A 23,324-nucleotide genomic window follows, 5' to 3' on the forward strand; every position below is an offset into this window, starting at 1 on the left:
AAAGTTAAGTTCCATTTACTGTGGCACATCAGAGATCTGAGACGGTGACATCAGTAATCCTGTGTTGATAGTAATATATAAGTGACAATTCCTAAAACCACAGCAGAGTTTGGCTTGGAAGTGAGTGAACAGGATGCTGACAATATGAGCCTGCTTAACTGCTAGAGGCCACTGGTGTGGTAAAATTGGCATAAGATTTTGCTTATTTCTTGTGCAGAGCACTAACTATCCCAATTTAATGAAAACCTTGTGACTTCACCTTCTGAGAAGAACTCACAGCTTAGCAGAGACAATTGTAAAACAATTCAAACATGATAAATACACCAGGGATAAACTAGGAAATTACTATTTCCCAAGAAACATTGTGGAAAAGCTCTTAATTATGCAGTTTTATTATAAAAATAAAGTACTTGTTAACACAGTAATTTCAATATATTTTAGCTCTTTAGCTTTCAGTTTTGCCTTGGTTTGGGTTTTCTAGAAAAGAAGTATGCATGTAGAGAAGGAAAGCTAGTCCCTTGCTATTGGGAACATTCTTCACTTACGGCCCATAGAAGTATAGCACTAAATACTATCTTGATGGATTTGCCTAGATAACAACTGTGGGGTAAAATACTCTAGTGTGCCCTTCCTTGTGATAAATACTATCTTCTGCCTTGAGCCTAGTTGCTGAGCTCCTACAAATGATGCTGAAACTTTGGCACACAAATTTATGTGATGTTTATGCTACCGAGAGAACAGTCTGTCACCTACAAATGTGAGAGTACATAGTTAGGATAGCATAATCTTTTTCATGTGCTTGTAGTCTGACACAGTCATCTGACAAATATATATTTTACATCACTGGATCAGCAGAATGAATTATTAGGAGATAAATTAATAGGAGATGAACTCAGTATTTAATTTTAGAAAGGTACTAGTATGCATTTAAGAATGCTTGTTCACTACAGTGGAGAAATGCAGCAAATATCATGATGACAGTTCAGCATCTGCAAAATAACAACCTTGCTCTCTTTTTTCAGTGCATACTTGATGGCTCATCAGTAAGCACTTTGGAGACTGATGGATATTCTCACAGGATGGCCTGTTGGTTCAACAGTTTGGACATTTGAGAAGCATTATTACTTGTTTCATAGTTTGAATAACATATCTGTGAATTTGTTGCATGTTCACAGATCAGAGGCCAACAAATCTCAGAATTTTCCTACAATAAGTCTATTTAGGAAAGCCTAAACCTGTTACTGTGTTTAACAACATCTAACAGTCTTAAAAATTCCACGGCAAAAAGATTACATAGTGTTAAGGGAAAGAATCATATATGCAACTTAGCCAGCAAATTCTAAGCCAATTTGTTGAGGAAGTATGCGCTGAAATACTTGGAAGCCAACTCCCTAGCTTGTTCCCATTTACTTTTCCATACGTGTCTCTCTAATGCTTTCTCAAATTAAGTTCAGCTGCTGCAATATCAGCTCTTTAAAAAGCATTGATACATCATGAAAAAGGCTGAAAAATCATTAAGATGTTTTCCCCAAAGGCTTGCAAAATAATGATGTCACTAGTTCCTGAGATAAGCATGCTGTCAATATAACAAACTGAACAGGAGTCACGTGCCTAGGCTGATCACTACACTTTACAGAGTCTATATTGATTCCTAAGCCAGTGAGGCTTGGTAGGACTGACTCTGACTGATGTCCAGCCCTGTGAATTCAGAGAAAGGACTTCTTTTTGAATTTTAGTTATTTAGGAAACTATTTTTACCAAGAACTTGTGCAGAGTTTGTTGTGAGAATGTGAATTTCAAGTAGATGTCTTGGTTCCCCATGAAGGCTATGAGTTCCATGTAGTTCTCCCACAAAACTTGTCTATCAATCAGCGTAGAGTGAGACACTCTGGATTTGATAGCATGTGCTGTAAGCAAGCAGTGAGAGGAAGAAATACTCCTTGGTGATGTGAAGCTGACTGAGTCAATGTGGACACATTGGTGAGAACAGTGATACACTTGTACTCCTTCAGGGAGTGCTTCTTTCAACAAGGAGGCAAGCTGAAGTGTCAGCCACTGCAGAAGCACATTTATGCCTAATCTGCTAGTTTAAGAACTTCAGTGCTTACTGCTTTTGGCAAGCAGAACATATCCTTGTTTTACCACTTAGGTGCTTTGAGATACAGTTAGAAAACTTTGACATATATTTGATACAGAATCGTGCTAAGTTGTAATGGACCCTCAAGGATCATTTACTCCAGCTGCTGGCCCTGCATAAGACCCATCCCCAAGAGTGACGTCATGTGCCCAAGAGTGTTATCCAAACACTTTCTGAACTCAGGCAGGGCTTGGTGCTGTGACCACTTCCCTGGGGAGTCTGTTCCAGTGCCCAGCAACACTCAGGGTAAAGAACCTTTTCCTAATATCCAAATTAAACTTCCCATGACAATTTCAGGCCATTCTCTTGGGACCTGTCACTGGTCACCACGGAGAAGAAATCAGTGTCTGCCCATCATGAGGAAGTTGCAGATGGCAATGAGCTCTTCCCTCAGTCTCCTGTTCTCCAGACCAAGTGACCTCAGCTGCTTCTCATACAGCTGCTCCTCAAGGCCCTTCACCCTCTTTGTTGCCCTCCTATGGGCACTCTCCAATAGTTTTATATCCCTCTTCTATTGTGGCTCCCAAAACTGCACACAGTACTCATGATGAGGCTGTCCCGTCCCTTGCCTGGCTGGCGATGCTGTTCCTGATGCCCCCAGGACATGGGTGGCCCTCCTGGCTGCCAGGGCACTGCAGACTCATACCCAATTTCCCTTGACAAGGGCCCCACAGTCCTTTTCTGGGGCACTGCCCTCCAGCCTCTCATTCCCCAGGGATCCATTCATCCAGGGTTGCCCCATCCCAGGTGCAGAGTCCCAGTACCTTTCCTTTGATGGACTTCACGAGGTTGAGGATTGCCCAGTTACCTTAATTTGTCAAGGTCTCTCTGCAGGGCCTCCCTGCTTTGGAGGGAGTCAGCAGCTCCTCCCAGTTTTGTATCAGCTGTGAACTTGCTTAGTATCCCTTCTAATCATGTATCCAAGTCATTAATGAAGACGTTGAAGAGCACAGGACCCAAGATAGCTCTTCAGAACCCCACTAGTGACAGGTCACCCCAATGAATGGGCCAGTTGCTTACTTATCAAACATGATGTGTTTATCCAGCTGTGTGATGGACATTTTATCCAGAAGGATACTCTGAGAGACAGTATTGAAAGATCTACTGAAATCCAAGATTACATCAACTGCTTCCCTTGTTGGGAACTGGGTGTGTTACCTAGACATAAAAGGAAATCAAGTTTCATCAACAGGACTTCCCTGTCATGAAGCTGTGCTGGCTGTGACCAGTGACTGCATTGTCTTTCAGGTGTTCTTCAGTACCTCCCAGAATAATCTTCTTCATCGTTTTACCAGGCACTAAACTGAGATTGACAGATCTGCAGTTTCCAGGGAGGACTCTTCTTGCCATTCTTGAAAACTAGGGCAACATTTGCCAGCTTCCAGTTAGCCTGGACTTCACTAATTCCCAACACTGCTCAAAAACTGAGAGAGAGGTTTTGTGATGATATCAGCCAGCTCTTGAAGAATTCTTGGGTTAATTCCATCAGGGCCTATAGTTCTCTCCGCAGCAGAGTACAAAAGAAAATAACTTTTGTAGGTGGTAAGACACGTGAGTTAGTCTTGTCCCACCATCTAAAAAGTCTGTAGAGATGACACAGATCAAAAGATAAAAAATAAAAGCAAACACCTCTAGCCTTATGTAAAGAAACACTTAAAAGATTTGAATAGAAAGGCCAAAAGAAAAGGGCACAACCTTGCTTTTAATTTCCTTTCCCCGTCATTTTTAATAAGAGCCATATCACTTTCTGTGCGTCTCTGTTTTATTATATAAACCATTTCTTTAAAAAGTCCTTTCCTTCTCTTTGCAGTAATTTATTTGTTTCCATGTGGCTATATGAGTTAAGCTTCCTGGGTGCTGATTATCGACAACTTTAGGAGTGCCTTTGGAGCAGTGCACAATACAGGAGACTGAACATGCTATTTGGTTAAACTGGGAACCTTGCAGACTTCAGCCCTGTCGGTTTGTCTTCTCTTCCTAACCCAGTTTTGTCTGTCTCTGGGAGTTTTTCTGCCTCATCCATGCAGATGTGAACTGGTGGGGCAGCAGCTGTTCCCAGCGGGTGTAGGCAGTGTTTGGGCAGGGAGCTCTGCACTCTGCTTGGACCCTGGAGCGCAGTGTGCTGTAGAGGAGCAGCAGCAATAACACTGTGTCCTGCTCCAGGCAGCTTGGATTTTTTCACCACAGAGCTGTAAGCATATGTTTCTTAAAATAAAATCAGGGCTACTTTTTAGTGCTTGTCACCAGCTGTTTTACCTTACTACAGGAAGCTGGTGAAGAGTAGCCTGTTTCATTTTTAATATCAGTGGCATCAGTCTTAAGTAGTGGCATACACAGTTATGGTGTATAATGTACATTGTTACGCAAAATTAGATTTCTCTGAAAGTGTCTGTCTTTCCATTGCACAGGACTTGAAATAAGCATCAGTTCAGTCACCCACTGGCATGGCGTGTGGTTGGTTTGTGTCGATCCATGCTAAGATGTGCTGTAGTGAACTGCAATATCTAGCTGTAGTGTTCCCTGTTATGCCACTCCTTAGGCTAGCCTAAATACTCAGTTACAAAAAGTACACTCTCCCAAGGGAAGATTTCAAGGCAGCTTCCCAAAACTCTCTCCTCCATGGGTCACACAAGCAGCTGGTTTGATTCCTCCCTGCCTGTGTGTCCTTCTATATGTGAATGGTTTGCATGGCCTCCACCCAAAGATAATATCTGTTGGTGAGAGCTCTGGCACCTTTTAGAAGAGAGGAGGCCTCTGGCTGCCTGAGGATGCCTTCCTGCTTTGTTCAGTGCTCTAAATTTAAGATGACAAAGAAACAAACAACAACCAAAGACTGGGGAAGGCAGAAAGACACTTCCCTTGGTGGAAGTGGGTAGAGAAAGCCCTACCCGGCAGAGGTGGGATTTGTGATTGACTGCTGTCCACTACACAGGACTCAGGCTGAGGTTTTTCTTGCTTGAAGAAGAAAGGGAGGACTGGGGTAACCCCAGTCCCTTTTCCTCTTTGTGGCGTGTGCAAGCATGTATTCACATACTGGTAACCCAAGCTCTCTCATCTGTAGGCCCAGCAGGTGTGTAGAGGAAAGATGCCTTTGTGTCTATGGGGAAAACATTTTCACAACGTACATATCAGGCAGCTCCTTCTTCATTTCCCATCTGGTTTTACATTGGGCCCAGTCTGCTGGCTATACAGTGGGCAGACTCTTCTTTCCAGGGCATGGACAGCCATCCAGCTATCTGGGGATTTGCTCCCAGGCCAAAGCTTTCCATTCCCTCTCCCTTCTTCTACTTTTCTCAGTGTTGAAAGGATCCTTCTGCTTTCAGACATTCAATTTCCACAACCAAGCTGTTACTTAGCCCAGAAGATAATTATATATCAGATAGATTTTGTACTGACACAAATTTAGTTTTGTTGTTCATTATTTTAGATTTTTAATTGAAGATAAGAATACTGAAATTTAATTAAAGAATGGCTTTTGCTCTTTCCTATCAGAGAAATGAAAGAAAAAAATCCCTATTTGGAATACTGTTAAATAAATCAGAAAAGAAAAATGCAGCCAAAAGTCCTCAATCTCCATAAGATCCATGTTTATAAGTCAAAATTTTGCTCAAAGGCCCTGTGATTTTTCTGTAGATACCTTTATATTTTCATTTTCTCCAGTTCTTCTTTGACTCTTGCCTCTTGCAGGTCATGAAAACGTACCACATGTATCATGCAGAGAGCATCAGTGCAGAAAGCAAACTGAAGGAGGCAGAGAAGCAAGAAGAAAAACAGATTGGGCGGTCAGGAGACCCTGTTTTTCATATTCGACTAGAAGAAAGGCACCAGAGACGAAGCTCTGTGAAAAAGATTGAAAAAATGAAAGAAAAAGTAAATAGTAATTTTATTTAGTTTAATTTGAAGTAAATTCAGTGCATTTTGGACATTCTTTGGCATGATACTAGACAGAGAAATCTGTGGGTAATAAAATTAAGCAAGGTACACATAATAAACTAGCAGTGGGTTGTAGATAACTTGGCATAATTTCAGTTCAGAGAGGGGAATACTTAATTCCCAATATAATTCTTACTATAATGTTTGTCATATTTGAAACAAAATACTAGGTTTTCACTTTGTATTATATTTGTTGTATGTATAACAGGCTGCACATTAAGATTCTTTCTTGTTACTAGGAATAGGTACTTGAATTTTTGCTGCATACCAAAAATGAAGTAATTAAAATACATTTATGTGAAATGTCTTTCCTAGCGTCAAGCAAAATATTCTGAAAACAAGCTGAAATCTATTAAGGCCCGTAATGAATACCTGCTCACCCTTGAAGCAACTAATGCTTCTGTTTTCAAGTATTATATTCACGACCTTTCGGATTTAATCGATGTAAGTATTGGCATGTTTGTATTTATGTTTATTCTGTATAGGAATAATATTTTTTCAGCTTTAGAGGAAATATATTAGTCATATGGATTGCCTACAGTACACTTGCTATTTAACATGTATGATACAACCAGAAGTTTTTCCCTTATTTCTGGAAAATAAAATGTCAGTAAGATGCTGAACCCATTCCTTTAAAGTTCGAACCTTGTGTTCACACCCCATGTGTCAATAGAAAATATGACATTCCCATTATGTATGATCTCTGGGACCTAAATATTTTTTACAAGATAAACTTCTTAAGTGGTCGTCTAATGATATTTAATTCAAAAGAAACAATTTCTTCCATGTTTTCAAAATTCTTTAGTTTCATTTATTTAATCATTGAATCATACATACAGTGGCTTCTTACTCTTACTTCATGCAGTTTGAAGAACAGACACAGTCAATCCTGTACTCTACACTGTCAGCATACCTGTTACTTATTTTCAGTGAGTTGTTTTTATGAGAACATCCTAGAAGAATGAAGTTGACTTGTGCCAGCATTTAGTCTCCTGTATTACTGACATTTTTACGTGATGCAGATGGAGCATCCTGCACCCTTATCATGTCCCACCCCCTTTGTAAGCTGACTTCATATGTGTTAGAGAAAATACAGAGACAGCAAACACAAGCTCCAGAGCATTCATTCACTAGCATTGTAGGGTTAAATAGCTTAGTGGGTCCACCTCTGAAAAAGTGGTCCATTTGAAATTCTAGATATTTGAATATGCTTGCTGCTGCATCAGTAACATATATTACTTTCAGTAGTAAACAACATTCATACACAGCTCTGGTTTCTAATATAGAATAAATTAATACAGAATCTGACAAGTGTCTTATTTCTACTGACTGGAGAAGCAAAGCTTCACAGAGAAAGGGAAAAATGCCTTCTTAAGATTAATGGACTAGAATAGCTGCATATATATGTTTTATTATATGTCATCTAAATACTGATAGGCAGTTTTTTTATCATTTCTCATTTTTCTATGATTTATAAAATCTTGCCTGATTTTGTTACAACTTCCCCTTTCAAATGGTTTTGCTTCATTTCTTTCTTGCTTTCCTATAAAAGATGGCAATTAATATTTTTTTGGGTTTTCAGTATTTTTTTCTGTGTCTATTTCAACATCTCTTTTATTCCTTTCTTAGCTGCTACTGCATGTTTACTCCTGGTTTCTTCTGGTTTATTCTGTGTCCTTTCCTTGTCTAATCTGTATCCATCTGCTTGCACAACCTGATCCCCCCATCTAGGTTGCCCAGGCAATGAAAGTGTTTACCAGGACCTATAGGTGGAAGATTAGGGCAGAAAACAAAGGACAGGCTGTGTACCTGCTGGGGTCCCACCCAAGTGAGAAGTTGAGCCTACCTAGTGGATGATTTTCCTGCTTAAAGGGTGACAGGTTTTTGGTCACTAATTAGGGCATGTCTCATACATGTGAACTTCATAAATTCTTCTTGGATTTTGAGAGGAAGGAAAGGTCCTTTTCTTTTTGTTTCCAGCACCCTCACCCCTTCAGAAGCTGGATAGATGCTGATTTTGTCACCTCTGCTGCCTTCTATTTTCAGAGTTCACATTTCTCAGAGAATGTCTCCAGTGTGTGTTTCTACTTGGTCAAAACTTTATCAGGTTGGAAGATGCATCTAATTCTTATCCACTTCAGTGATGTCCACAGAGGTTTCTGTAGCAGTGAAAACTGAGGGGAGGAAGCACAAGCCTGGAGCTTTACAAAGAATTGTGAGGGGAGAAGTGAAGCTTTCTGTCCATACACACACAGAGTTGACACTTACTGGAGTTAGTGGGTATGTAAGGGTATTTGCATAGCCATGAAGATTAGAGCTTCCTAACTGCTAGTCTTTAGTAAAAATATACATTCTACAATATTTAGTAGTGCAGAAAAATGTTATCTATTCTGCCTGTCTTTTTGAAAGCCGTGGACTGATGTGCACAATAATATTCTTTTGGCAAAATGGCTTGAGAAATTACTCTTCCCTAAGGAATTTAAATTGAAAGTCTAGCTGCCCTTTTGCCTCACTGTTTGTAAGAGCAGGCTGTAAACATGTGCAACCAGAAATTGCTTCAGAGCTAACTTAATCCAATTGTGAGCTTGGTTAAATGAAATGTCTTTCAGACATTTGTATTTAATCAGAATATGCTGTGAAAGCACTGGTATTTAGACAGAGTGTTTGCCACTTGACAAAGGAAACTCTTCTTGTAAATGCAAGAATCTTGGCAAGGTTTTGGAGTTATATCATTGGAATGTGAGAGAGACATGCTTCCCAGTGGCCATATGTTGCGACAGTCCAGACTACCTCATCCTGTAAATCTGTTCATGCTATGGTGCAGTTTGCAGTTTTCAGAGCAGTGGTGGCGATTTCATTCTTTGCCCTCTCTGTTTTGTCCCACTTTGCTGCCTGACTTCCTGTGCTTTCCTGAGCTCTCTCTCACTGCCTGTACAGAAAGGGATTACCTCTGCTCTGTGTCAGAATTCCAGTTAACATGGAAGAATTTATATCTCCCCAAGCTGTTGGTGTTGCCCATAAATGAAATTAAATGTCTTTCTATGCTAGTGGAAAATATGTCTAATGAAAACAGGATAAATACATGCAATAATATAGTAAATTGCTCCATAATTTTTTTTTTCTAACAGGATTGGAGAGGATAATGTAACTACTCATTTTTACCAAAATACTCCAAAAAAAACCAACCTATTTTTCATTTGGATTCCACTGCATTTTTCCATATATGAGGCTTATATGGAAAATCCTAAATTACTGTTCCCCATCTGAACTCAGTCTGAACTGTTCAACTCTGTCATTTCATTAACAGAACTCAGCATTTCTGACTTAAAATTATGATGTGTTGCTCATTTTAAGCTCTTGTGATAAAGGCAGTATACAAATAGTGCTGGAGTCTTAGCTGGATGATTTAATGCAGTTAGTGAGCTGAGGGATGAGGCCAACATTTGGAAAGAAGCAGAAAGGTAAACAGAATTTAATATGCACAGTGTATTTCTGTCCTCTGCATATTGTTCTGGAGGAATCTGAATTTTCTGTTATATATTTCTTCTCTACTGACTAGAGTAGGATCTAGTTCAAGTGAGGACAGAATTAGTTTTTTTTTTATTTGTACATGTAAAAAAATAAACATTAGCTGAATTAAATAAACTTTATCTAGTATGTAGAATTTTTTTTAAGATTCTGAGTTTCAGAGGAACAACAAAACTATACACTGCTGCTAATCTGGCTGTTAGTGCCTGCATCTGTCCATATAGCACATACTTTTACTCATTTCCATTCATTAAATTTGTCTAAGAGGAAGGTAAGGACCCTTTTTCAGACTTACCATGCAGTTTTACGATCTGGAGAGAAATACTAGGAAATAGTCATCAAAACAATTTTACTGTAGTTATGCTTCTGAAATAAATAAAATATTGATGTGTCGGTCTTTCTTAAAATGTAGTTTCTGAATCTTTTATTGTGGTATGCATGCTTTGGATCGTTACAAAGTTAAGGAACATTTAGCTATTGTGAACTTAATTTATTCTGTAAAGGTTCTTTATTAATCATTCATAAAACCAAGTTTAAAACTAGGGTAAAATGTGTGCAGCTAACAATTTTTATTACGTAAGTCCTAATAAATATGGTATGTACCCTTAGATCCCTTTGATTTGAATGTGGATGTCTGTGTAACAAAATACTTAGAAAGTGACTTACTCAGAGAGTAGGGCTTTTTTTATTAATTTCTCTCTCCATTGACGTTGAATTTTATTACTATTCCTGAAACAAAATTAAATTAAATAAGAGCAGCTTGATTTGGTTGAAGCTCTGTGTTAAGCACTTCAGTTTGTTTTGTTCGAGCCTAAATATACTCTGGGGTACAATAAAGGCAGTAAATGCTCTTGAGACTGCTTCAGATTTCATTTCAATAAGAATAAAATGCAAATTACAAAATTAAGTTTTCACACATATCCCAAATGTATCCCTCATTTCCCTTCATTTTGCCCAACCAAAAGTCTTTATGAATCCAGAAATGCAAACAAACTTATAGTCTCTGACTGTAGTCTCTTCTCCATGTCTTGCTGCACCAAGTGACATCTCACCTCTCTAGTCCGTAGATAGGTGGCAGATCCGTGGGTGGACAAGCACCCTGGCTGTGTCCTCCGTGTGCTGACTAGTGAACCTCTTAACACCTATTGTTATTTTGGGTAACAGTGTGGTTGCCCACTTGAACTGTAGAAGTCTTTCCACAAATATACAGATTTGTCCTGAAAATCATGTAAATTCATGTGTGTGTGTTTGTGTGTAGATAACTCTCATTTCTAAACCATCTTTCCAGCAGATTAGAACATTTCTTTCTGGACAGCCAAGATACTATGACAGAGCTGTTTCCCAGTTATGATTTGTGTCTCCAGAATTTGGGGAAAGTGGGCTATGGTCTGGCAGAAGTGAGAGTTATGATGTCTGAGTGGTTAGTTTTGCTTTTAAAAAATAACTTCCCTTGTACAAATTCTATTTTTAAATAAGTGAATGAAGCAAAATTTCAAATTCTGATGTTTTTGATTCCATTTAAAGAGACACTTGTGATAAAGCATTAGTTCAGGATCTGCTTTTAATTTTTGTTTTCTCTGCTGGCATTGGCATTGCAAGAAAATGCCTTAGCCTGGCAAGATACTCTGCTTCACTTGAAAAATCCTCTTCTTGTCCGAGAGGCCATATTTGTTGCCTTGTTCAGCTGTCATCACTTGCCAAAGATGATCATGGTGACAGTGACTGAGTAGATTAAGGGTTAAATAATGAAGTTGTGTCACAGCATAAAGGCTGCAGTCTTATATTCCAGCTTGCAGAAAAGCTGCATCAGAAACCCACACAGCTCTAATTGTAAATCAATAAGCTTTCTAGTAATACTCGGCTTAATCCACCAGAGCCAAAATTCCGGCTGTAGTTTTATAACACATGGGTAGTTGGCAATGCTAAACCTGGCACTGCCCTCTATTTCTAATTCCTTTTCAGTTTAATCTTCTATGAGGTCTCTCTGAAACTAATGCACATGAAATAAAACAGCTGTCCCAATTCACTTTCTTATCAGCACTTTCAGTCTGTATTTTTCATCCAAGATGGTGAATTAAATATGAGATCTGATTTGACATAGAACAAGAGAAAAACACCAAGAGACTTTTCCTTTTAGAAACAGTATTTTTGAGGCTGGTGTTCTTTGAAATATGGATGCACTTTAGTATAAAGTTTGAGTGGCTGTTTTAGTAAGTGTGACAAAAATGTCTATTTTATACATGCAAAAGAGAGAGGTTAACATATGTGTGCATGATTAAACATGACATCTTTTTCATTTTGTTTGAATGGTTCAGCATCTGGTTTTTTGGAGTGCCACTGTCCCATCTGCAGTCACTACCTGGAGTACTTACTAGGAGTGAAAACTTAGTTTTTCTGGAAGCTTTGTTGTGACTAAAAAGCTTTATTGTGAATAAAGAGCTTTGTTGTGAATAAAACAGCTCTCTTAGATTTCAGAGAGTAGCTTCATCACTAGTCATTACCTTACCTAAGTCAAGGTGTGGAGTGTTTCATTCCCTTCTATTCACCAGTTAAGTGTTTCATTCCCTTCTATATGCAGGTTTTGGTATGGTAAATAGGTTGAAAGCTCTTTCCTTCTGTCTCCCTCTCTGTCTATTTCTCTCCTTTTTCAAATAAGTAAGAGGAAAGGGAGGGAAATGTGATCCCATGAGTCCTGTGGGGTTTGTAATAGCTGTGAGGGAGATACTTCTATGTACAGTGCATGTATGGGTATAGGATACAATGGACTGAATTCAAATTGCATCTTCGCCTAGCTCCATAGTTACCCTGAAGTCCTGCAGGGATGGGTGACCTCAGGCTGTGGGTGGGAGCGAGGAGGAGTGGCTGGGGACTGAGGGGTGCCCTAAAGCAGAGGGCTCTGACTGCTCTGGCCAGGTGTTGGCCTCTGGTTGGGGCACATCTCACCTGTCTGAATAAAGAGCACTGCTTTGTATGCAACTGTTAGCAAACTGATGTGTCACTATTGAGGTGACATCTCCCCTTACCTGGAGCTTCACTGAGCAGAAATTTACTGTACAATGTAAAGCTACAATGTTGATATGCTACTGCTGTGACATTTTTAAAATATATTTAGCTGTTCTCTAAAATATTAATAAAACATGTATAATGCAAATTGAGGATGTTTAAAATTCAAGAACAAACGCAACTTTTATATTTTACCAATTAGGTTTCAATCACATTCAATTTCATAGGAAAAAATACATAGATTATGACTTTCTGCATTTAGTAGAATGATGTACATTTCTGGCTCTATATGAGCATGGGAAATAAGGTGTTTACATTAAATACATTTTCATGATCAGGGAAAAAGATGTGAAGCCCTTCCTGTTGTATGAAAAAGCATTTTAGATGGATTGCTTATGCTCAAAATATTTCTGGAGGTTTTGGTTTGGGCACAGGCATGGTAAGCAGGAATTGTTTCAAGTTCATTTTGCTGCTGTCATTAACTTAGATGATAGTTATGTTAGGATGTGTTTAAATAAGTGATTTAGGACTTACAGATGCTCTTGATGCTGAAAAGCCCACTTGTCTATGGAGTCCCAGACTTTATTGATATACAGTGCCTGCACTTCCATGTCTGATAAGTGAACTGTCATATATGTACACTTGATCTCTTTTCTAAAACTGTCCATTAATCTTCGCAACAGATTGAGGGTTCTAAATACTTACTCTCTTGACCCCAGTTGTGTATTTTAATTTAGAAGATATTTGGTTAAATACTTCAAAGATAGAAAAATTTCAGATGGAAAATTTTAGTGACAGTTTCAGGATTGTGATATTGGAATGGCGTTGCTCCTTTTAAATTTGTTTCTTTTCCCTTTGTTGTTTTTTTAGTGTTGTGATCTTGGATACCATGCTAGTCTGAACAGAGCCCTAAGAACATACCTTTCTGCAGAGTATAATCTTGAAACTTCCAGGCATGAGGGATTAGACATCATTGAAAATGCAGTTGACAGCTTGGAGCCACGCAGTGACAAGCAGAGATTCATGGAAATGTACCCCACTGCTTTTTGTCCACCAATGAAATTTGAGTTCCAGTCTCATATGGGTGATGAGGTCTGTACACTGACAAGAATCCCCACGGTGACTGTTTCTGTGACTGTGTGCCATGATAGAGAATTTCTCATTTACCAAACCCTTTTACAAGGAGTTTGGTAAAAGCTACCCAAAAGTCAGTGGATCAGCAAGAACATTTTACAAAACTTGGAGCAGTGTCTGCTGCTTCAAAGTTCTCATGTAAAAGCTGTTAAGTGTTATTACATTCTGTGTCATTTATAATGACATTGCTACGAATTTGCTGGCCAACCTGCGCTCAGCCCAGCAGCAGTGACTTTGTCTTTACTACCTGCATCACTCATAACAGAGTTTGTGGGTGCTGGTTGAGAGCAGCTACAGAGCCACTCCAGATTATTCATGCTGCAATGCAGCCTTTTCCCCTTCTTCTTCCCCCATTTTATTATCTGGAGATTTCAAGCATACTGTGCCCTGTTCTGCTACGCCAAAGGCCAGTAGCAAAGCAGAATTCAAAATCACCCATGTACATCTTTTTTTTCTGAAGGTAACTCCAGGGTTTGCATTTCTGTGTGATACAAAAGCCACAAAAAGCACACATACAAAAATGGTGTGCTCTTTATTCATAAGCTGTAGTACATACTTCCACACCTTACACCACATAAATACTTTAAATTTAGATGGGCACATTTTATTTTCTGCTTTATTAAGTTTTACTAGCTTTGGTAGGAATTCACCTAGTTTTTTTTTTAAGAAGAACAAGACAACTGTTGACTGGTTTATTTTAATTATTTGCATCTTACAACTCTTTTTGATTCTTTATTAGGTTTGCCAGGTCTCTGCCCAGCAACCTGTGCAAGCAGAGCTTATGCTTAGGTATCAGCAACTACAGTCACGATTGGCTACACTCAAAATTGAAAATGAGGAGGTAAGACCTATATCTACAAGGGCTAAGCATTGAACATAATTTTCAGGAAGGTGCAGTGTTTTCTACCCTGCCAAAAGCATGTAAATGACCCTGAAGTGTCTCCAATCTGCTTAAGTGGTTTTAATTTTAATCATCAAATACTGACACATATGCTAAGGTAGGTAGATTCTCACCTGCTTTACAGAAGTTTGGAAACTCATACAGTCACATTACTAAGTTCCATGTTTTGCAGATGCTTCAGTGTAAACTTGTTAGAGCACATATTTTTAAATTCTTGTGACAGAAAGCCACTGAGAACAGTTATTGTCTTCTGTGACCACCCTCTGTCCAGCCCTCAACTTGCTACTTCTCTAGTAAAAAGGAATTTGAACTGTCTTTTGTGGTAGCTGAGTCAAGATCTCTTATGCTCTCAGCTACAGCTATTTATGAGCATGACTAATGCATTCCAGTGATGGGAACAGCTCACCTAGCAAAATAAAATGCAATTTTTTGTAAAATATGGAAAAAAATATGCTGTTCTCTTTCCCCTGCTCTGGCAGTGGAAATAAAATGCACTTTTATCACAGTTGAGGCAGTGGTAAAGTCCTTCAGTTTACATGAGAATCTGTTCCTAAAAGAAAACATAGAAATAATCTAGTTTCTTCATGTACTTTACTGATAAGTTTTCAGGATGCTAGTTTTTCTCCTTCTAGTTTGTATGTTGAATGTCTGGAACAAAGTATTAATGTCCATGAGACTTGTACAGTAGTCATAAAAAACCCAAAAAAACCACTTGAATTCAGAAAGTCTCTCAAGGTAACAAAGTTGGAATGAGAAAGATAATTTCTTTCAGTGAAGTGACGTGCAAGAGCGTAGTGGGAAAAATCATGTTTGACAGGCATGGAAGGGATATTTGACTACACTGGAGTTGTGTGTAGAAGTGTCCATGATTTGGTTAACCCTAGAGACTCCATCTGAAGCAAAACTGGGAAGTAAATCACATCCTTGTGAATCTTACCAGTTGCCTTACTGCGCTGTTGAAACTGCATCCCTTGTCCACAGCATCTGTGCCCAGGTTTCCACTGTGAGCAGTGGTGCTCCATAGGTCATAGGAGGTCTGGGAGTCTGGTGTAAATGGTTCTTTCTCGAGCCCTCTCTGTCAGCAGTGTATTCCACCTCTGCAGTCTGAGCATCACTGTGCCCTTCCTCACAGCACTGCACAGCACAGGGGCACAGATTCTTTCCTTGGAAGATCACTTTGTTCTGGCCAGATTCAGATCCCTGGGTATACATATTCGATATAACAAATGACCACATTTGGGAGACCTGACCCTCCAGAGTACTGTATCATTTCTTTTGCCTCCCAGATTAGGCACCTTAATCAAACCATGTCACATTTCAATTCTAATTTCAAACAAATGCTTTAGTGCACTACAAAGCCAACACAAGGGTACATCTGTGTTTGTGGATTAGACCATGGCAAAGCAGAGAACTAGACAGGATATCTGTTACAGCACACCTGACTTTTCACCTTTACACACCAGTTTGTTTGGGGGAGTGTGCCAGAGAGTTACTGTGAGTAATGAGCTTTCCTTCTAAGCTGTTCCTATATATATATTTATCTGGCATTTGGCAAACTCTGCTTTCTAATACCAGGTTAAGAAAACAACAGAGGCTACCCTGCAGACAATACAAGATATGGTCACCATTGAAGATTATGATGTGTCAGAGTGTTTCCAGCACAGTCGCTCAACAGAGTCTGTGAAGTCAACAGTCTCTGAGACATACCTGAGTAAGCCTAGCATTGCAAAAAGAAGAGCTAACCAGCAGGAAACAGAGCAGTTCTATTTCATGGTATGTTGGTTGCTTCCTCATTCGTGTGATGCAGACCAAACACCTGAAGTAAACATTATCCAGAAGTTCCTGGGATTTATGTGTCATGCATAGTAATAGATTAATCTGCATCTCTACAGAAATTCAGAGAATATCTGGAAGGTAGCAATCTCATCACAAAACTTCAAGCAAAACATGACTTGCTGCAGAGGACACTCGGAGAAGGTAAATATCACACAATAAACTGAAAAGTGCCTCCAAACTATACAGTGAACTTACTGAAATGCCAAAGATAGACAGGAAAAGAAATACAAAACTTAATTGTCCACTAAACATAGATTTGGTTTTTACCAATCACAGTTTTGGTGCAGTGGTAAGAGGATACACAGTAAAATGATTTTATTTCCTCAACACATACGTATTTCCACTGCACAGATGTTTAGACAAATGACACTATTTGGTGACAGAGCTATTGAATGAAAAATCTCATGTCTAAAAGGAGAGTGGCACAGTCAGTGCAGGTTGATTTAAGAGCTGTGACAAATGTAGTATTTCTACACCCTAACAATTTCTGTTGGCTTGAGGTTTTTAATGAATCACACACTATTCACAGCTCCAGCCTCTTACCAGCCCTCCCAACAGACAGTTCCTCATGCACTGAAGGGAAAAGGGGAGTTGCAATACAAACCTTGAGGATTAGACACAGAGTGCAACCGCCTTGAGAGGAAGTGAGGTTACACTACAAAGAATAAAAAAGTTTCCTGGAGGCTAAAGACTGTGATTTAAAGTTTAGACTTTCCTTTTCAAGAAAGGAAACCTGTTTGCTAAAATAATTACTCTAAAAGATGTGTCAACTTATTTTCTTTTTAATGCAGAGTATCTGTTATTAGTCACATCTCTTCCTGCTTTTAATACAAAAGCCCAGTTCCCCAAAAAGTGTGGTGGTGCCTGAACAGCTATTAGCAGTTCAGTGGCTATAACCCAAACAAAGCCCCTGTCCAGGGAGTGACTGAGGTTGGGGGTAGGATATAAGCAGCATTTCCTTTGAAAATTCAACAGTAGAAGATGGTAGCTGTTTTTAGACAGCTACCTATGTTATCGTCTTTCTCATAGAAGTTTTCATTTAATAGATTTCTATTTTGAATATGCGTGGTGAACAGTTTATTCACACAGAACAGTGTGCAGCTGACTTTAGTCAAAAAAAGAGGACATTTTTCTTCTGGAAGTTCATTGAAAATATCTTTGTAAAAATACAGTGAAAGGGAGGGAGATAAAAGGCAACAGTATCTGCTGTATAAACCATGTTGGAAAAAAGTAAGGAAAGAATTGTTTGAAACAAAACCTAAAGGAAAACTTCTCAGCAGGGTGACCTAAGTGATAAATTGCCATTAGGCTCTGGGCCATTCTGCCATGCTGAGGCATGTTTGGACTATTCTGTTTGAAGAGTTCCCTTCTACACACCCTCTGTAACCCCCACGTAGTTAATCTGTGTTGCCCACAATGGTTTTGCACATATTTGTTATCCCAACACCATGCATGGCACATACAAATAGTACCTCAAACATACACATTTACATACAAAGCTGATGTTTGGAGTGAAAGCCAACATTTTTATAGGTTAAGAAGCTCTAGTAACCCCTCCAGTTGAGGCATGTCCTGCATTAAAATACCCATGCCTTGGATGGAGGATCTGGATTCTGAAAGTTTTTTGAATGGGAAGGATTGAAAGGACTGAATTACAGTGGTATTATGAATGTTATTGCTGTAACTAATAGAGAAATGAATTTGTAGAACGTGTACTGCTCCCCTGCTCCCCTCAAACTGCCTGTTCTGGAAACTTTCATATCAGCAAGATTGCAGACAAGTAACACAGTGTGCTGTGTTAAATAAAGCGGAGAGAAGGAGAGGATTGTCTCAACTGCAAGTTTTCCTTTGGCATTCTTTCTTGCTTGCATTCAAAACTATACAGTGTAAGGATGTAGGCTAAATAGAGCCAGGTTCCCATCTGGTGCCCACAATGTTAACAGCATTTGGCTTTATTCTGGTTCATCACCTGCCTACTACAATCTTACTGTTTATGAACACAGCAGATACATATCCTTGATCTATACAGGGAAAATAGATGAAGTGCTCTGTGCTGAATCTGCATCTACAGACTTGGAAAGTAAATAAAAAATGCTCAAATGAAATTGTACTAAACATAGGAAGCACACTATGCTCATATTAGTCCTGATCCAAAGGCTCATCTATGGGAAGAAAAAATCAACTAAGCAAAGGGAAATTCAAGAAAGAAAACAAAAAGTTGTAGAAAAAATTGCCTCTAAGGCCCAGACACTTTTTGCCCTAAACTGTTAAATAGCAAAGATGTGTTTAAAATCCCCCAGGCACAACATTTGTAATAGCTTCTGTTTTACTGTCATTTATTACTGAGATTCTTAGTTTCAGTGAATTTTCCATAGTAACCCAAGTAAGGAGAAGTCCCTGGCTTACTCTTTTCTGTCACAGGTTATTTTTCATACTCTTCTTTGATCTCTCTTTTTCACCTATCTAAAATAGATGCCAATGAGATTCATGCCTCTTACTGTCAAGAGACTTCCCAGAGCTTTTTCTTTGTACTGCTTTGAGGGGATCCACACTCTTCTAGTATTGCAAAATATATTTTCAGACTAGGATCTTCAGTACTGTGCAGTACTTTGCATGCAACTGAACTCTGGCACATAATAGTATGTTTTTCATATCACTGTTATTCATTCTTCCTGGAGCCTGAAAAGCTGGTTTGGTGTCACTTTCAAACAGGGACGTGTACTTGGACCTAGCCCAAGTGAAGCTCAGAGTGATTTTCAGAGATCATATCCATAGATCTGTTCACTGGCATAGGTGTTTAATTCTTCACTAATACCTTACTTGAACCTGTTAATAGTGAATTTTGTTTGCACCATGTGTCACTTAACGCTTTTAAATGGCTTCATAGTTTTGTCAGGGTTTGATATAAAAGTATTTCAGTCATCTGCACAGTGCTCTGCTTCCTTAGCTGCTGTGATAGCTCAGGATATTAATAAATGCCTTCTGGATTGCATGGTCCTAATGGGAAGATTTGAATAGATGGCTATTACATTTTTTACCATGATGAAAAAAGACGATTGTAAGTCCACTGGGTTTCCCTTTTCTTAGCTAGTTTTGGATCAGTGAGAATATTTTGCCCCTCTATCCATGGCTGTTTAGTTTCTTTCATCACCTCCTATGAAGAAAGTTATCAGTGGCCTTTGAAAGCTTAAGTAAATTAATTTAACTGATTCTTCATTATCCAGTATTTTACTGACATTTTCAATGATTTTTGATAAATTAAGAGGTCGCAATCTCCCTTTGGCAATGCTGGGCTCATTGGAACATACCATACCACGATCTTTGTCCTTTTTCATTATTTTGCTTTTCATTATGATGAGGCAGCTATGCCTGATTTACTGGTCTCTTGATCTGCCAAGGAACCTTTCTGGAATATGATAGTTGCTTCTTTACAGCTCCCTGCAGTTCTCTGTGCTGTTTCTCAGTGATAGTGTTGTACTTTTTTCCTGTAATACACGGAGAAAAGAGAGTAGGCAGTCTTTTTATAACTTCTCATGTCTAGAGCCGTGCATTTTCAGCACTGAACAGGTTTAGGCACAAGGCACAGGGCGGGTTGTAATCTAATCTTGGCACAGCTCTATTTCCATACTGATTTAGCCACTGAAACACATGAGCACCAACAATAGACATTGTTTGGAATTTTACGTGAAATTATTTACAGTATCAAGGGACTCTAGATCTTTGGGTAGGCTTCTTAAAGTTGTTCTATAACATGGGTTGTGTTTGTATTTTAAGTGGAACTGTGGAGATAGTAGGTAACTACAGTGCCCTGTTTGTTGTACAGTTGTATATCTTTTGCTGGTAGTACGAAAGTTCGGGCTAAAAATAATTTGCTAAGTATCACTTAGATACATAAATTTCAACCTAAAGCCTACAAATCATTGTTTCCTGTTTATTGAACTTTCTAGGTCACCGGGCTGAATACATGACAACAAGGTAAGATATTTTTATCTGACTTGGTTTAGAGTTAAAAAATAGGTAAAATCTTAGAATTTACAAAATTTAGGACAACTTTGTAAAGCTTGCTGCTGTTGTTACATAAATTATGTACAGACCCTGTGTGTTTTAACATTCAGCATTTCTGTTTCAGCATACTGAGTAAAGGATCAGACCGTTCATGTTCCTCATTTTTGGGAGCTACTTTGGCCAGTGTCAAGGGTGGGACAAGCTGGGAGATCCTCAAAAATATTTGTGAATCACACATCAAATTTGGAAGTTGCAGGGGGCACTTAAGTGCTCAAAAATAAATATTTTTCACTTGTCAGAGATCCCTTGCCTCTCATAGTTTGTAATTCACTTGGTCAGGATACACAGTTTAAAAGAACCTGGTAGGAAGATAAATTTGGGCAATGGTCTGTGTCTTTGATAACCTAGCTCTGAACACAGATACCCGCCTCCCTAAGCATCCACGTGTTCCATACTTAAAACAGCTCTATATATCCACAGAATAGAAGGGATTCAGTGTTAGATCTCCCAGCTTTGTGCTGCACATACTTTTTCAGTTGTTAAATGCCACACCTTTGAGGCTGCCTCCAGATATAAACCCAGATAAGCTCTGCAGCCCCCAGAGACTAGGAGGGAGCAATGGCAACTGCTTGGATTTGCAGCTGCCACTTGTATGTATTGCTGCTACAGGCAGTGTGCCCTGGTAAAGTGGGAACATCCAGCCCAGCCTGCTTGGTCTCGCTCTTCCCTCTCTATGCAATGCATCCTTCCTTGCCCAATGCCTTCAAGAGCCATCTGTCCTGGTCCCGGTGTTTCCAGGACATCTCTACAGACTTTCTCCCACCTCTCCATGTTCTTTAATAGCTCTGATAAGATGTACTTACTCAGCTACTTTCCTGACATGACCTCAGTTGAAAAGTGGTTACAAATCAGAGCATTCTTCCCAATTGCTGACATTAATTCTGACAACTGTGCCTTTAACTCCGTGTCGCTGTCGAGGCAGGATGGGAATGGATAGACTTGACTCAGAAGGCTGTGAGAATAAAACTCCAATTTATTCAAAATACACTACTCTTATACAGAGCTTCGTAAGGACCAAATCCATTGGTTCTGAAGTGAAAACAAGCCACAGCATTGGTGCAAAGTGCTTGACGCACAGTGATAGAACTTAACTATAAACAACGTGAACAACAAGAGAGATAGAGAATTATTTACATTCTCTCCAGCTCTTTCCCAGGTGTCTGCCTGGCTAGAAACTCACAGTTTCTTTCTTTGACTGAATCTGAGTCCCACAACTCTGCCTCCAGGTGCTACCATTCTGGGAGTGCATGGAAATCAACAAGTTTATGTCTAATGAGAAAAACCTCCTTTCTTGACTCCAATGCAGGCGACTCATCAGGCTCTCATCATCCTTAGTTCCCTGCTGTGTAAACAGCTGTAAGGAGATGGGGGATTTAGGCAATGATTGTACCTTAGCAAAGTGGTGGAGCAGTGAAGCCATCTTAAGTCATCTCTTGTTACAGCTGGTCACTTAGAGAATGATACTCTGAGGAGTAGGTCCTGCCCATCTGTTCGTCAGCACCAGCTCCTGGGCTTTGGCTGGGCCCTGCCTGTTGCCCCCAGGTTCAGTTATGTTTCTGGACTGCAGAGACATGCAAACAGAAATGTTCTTTAAGGTCAAAGTTAAATTGTAGAAGGGAAGAGGATATCTTTAAAGATGAGTTTAAAATAGCAGATAGTACTCAAACAAACTGAAGTCCCACTGTTGAATGCTCTATGCCTTATTGTTTCTCACTGATCGCCCAAAAGCAACTTTTTTGCTGAATCAAAAAAAAACTGTAGAAACTGCTGGTGCATGGGAACTAAGGAAGCTGTTGGCATGGAGCTGTTAACATGACAGTCACAAAGTAGTTTGTGACCTAGAGAACATATTTATTTCCTGTAATCTCTTTCAATCATAGTCACCACATGTGTAACATACTAAGTACAATTTTGCAGACCAGAATTTTGTGTGTCCTTCCTTTATTTCTTTATGTATTATGCTGATTTTATTCATTTGTTCAACATGATATACTTTTAATGCCATTAGCCAATTAGCAAGGTGTTTCTTTTCATGTGTGAAGTTGTTGATGGTTGGATGTGCAAGGCTAAAGCTGTTTAACCTTCCTGGCTCTAGTTGAAAATGTAGACAGTTTGGTTTTGAAGCGTCTTAGGAGTGTGCTGAGCAGCTTTAATTTGCATTTGAATTTTCTCCAGCACAGAGCAACTTTTCTGCTTGATAAGAGGTTCTTCGAGTAGTCTGTGTTCTGCCATGGCTAGCAGGATGAATTCCAGTGGTTGCTGCACATTTTATGCATGACCACAACAAAAAAGGCCATTCCACTTGTGCAGTGTTTGGAATAAATTTATATGGTAAAACTGCAAAACAGGTGTTCATAAAGAATGTGATTATTTATCCATAAGTATATTTTAATGGGGGAGTTCTCAACTCTTTAATGTGGTACATTTAAATTTGATGGAAAGTCTTTATTTGATAAGTATTGTGTTTATTGCTCCCTTTACGATGTTCTGTTGTTTTGCCATGAGCTTACAGACATTTCATTTGTTGTGTGACTTAATTCTACCTTGCTCAGTAACCATATTCCCTTCCCTTAGGCCTCCAAATCTTCCCCCTAAGCCCCAGAAACACAGGAAGCCCAGACCCCGATCACAGTATAGTGCTAAGTTGTTTAATGGTGATTTGGAGTCATTCATCAAGGTACTGGCACCAGCCACCCCAGTGGCTGATCTCAACACTTCTTACTATAATGGTCACCACCTCACAAAAGCTGAGGCAGATCATTATGTTTAAGTCTGTCCTGGGGCTCT

The 23,324-nt window shown here is 39.2% G+C and overlaps 1 protein-coding gene across 4 annotated transcripts in view; it reads left to right on the forward strand.

The window, feature by feature from the left end:
• SRGAP1 (SLIT-ROBO Rho GTPase activating protein 1) overlaps positions 1-23,324 on the forward strand; it is a 138,675-nt gene that overhangs the window by 81,694 nt on the left and 33,657 nt on the right. For 3 of the 4 annotated variants that reach the window (XM_072922670.1, XM_072922675.1, XM_030258888.4), the window contains 7 exons: positions 5,825-6,007; positions 6,386-6,514; positions 13,472-13,693; positions 14,475-14,576; positions 16,212-16,409; positions 16,529-16,613; positions 20,420-20,447. In XM_072922670.1, coding sequence (XP_072778771.1) covers positions 5,825-6,007; positions 6,386-6,514; positions 13,472-13,693; positions 14,475-14,576; positions 16,212-16,409; positions 16,529-16,613; positions 20,420-20,447 — 947 coding nt within the window. Of the gene's footprint in view, positions 1-5,824; positions 6,008-6,385; positions 6,515-13,471; positions 13,694-14,474; positions 14,577-16,211; positions 16,410-16,528; positions 16,614-20,419; positions 20,448-23,111; positions 23,215-23,324 lie in introns of all 4 variants that reach the window. The other variant, XM_030258880.4, reaches the window with a different exon arrangement.

The sequence above is a fragment of the Taeniopygia guttata genome, chromosome 1A (assembly GCF_048771995.1).
Source record: "Taeniopygia guttata chromosome 1A, bTaeGut7.mat, whole genome shotgun sequence".
NCBI classification, from domain to species: domain Eukaryota; kingdom Metazoa; phylum Chordata; class Aves; order Passeriformes; family Estrildidae; genus Taeniopygia; species Taeniopygia guttata.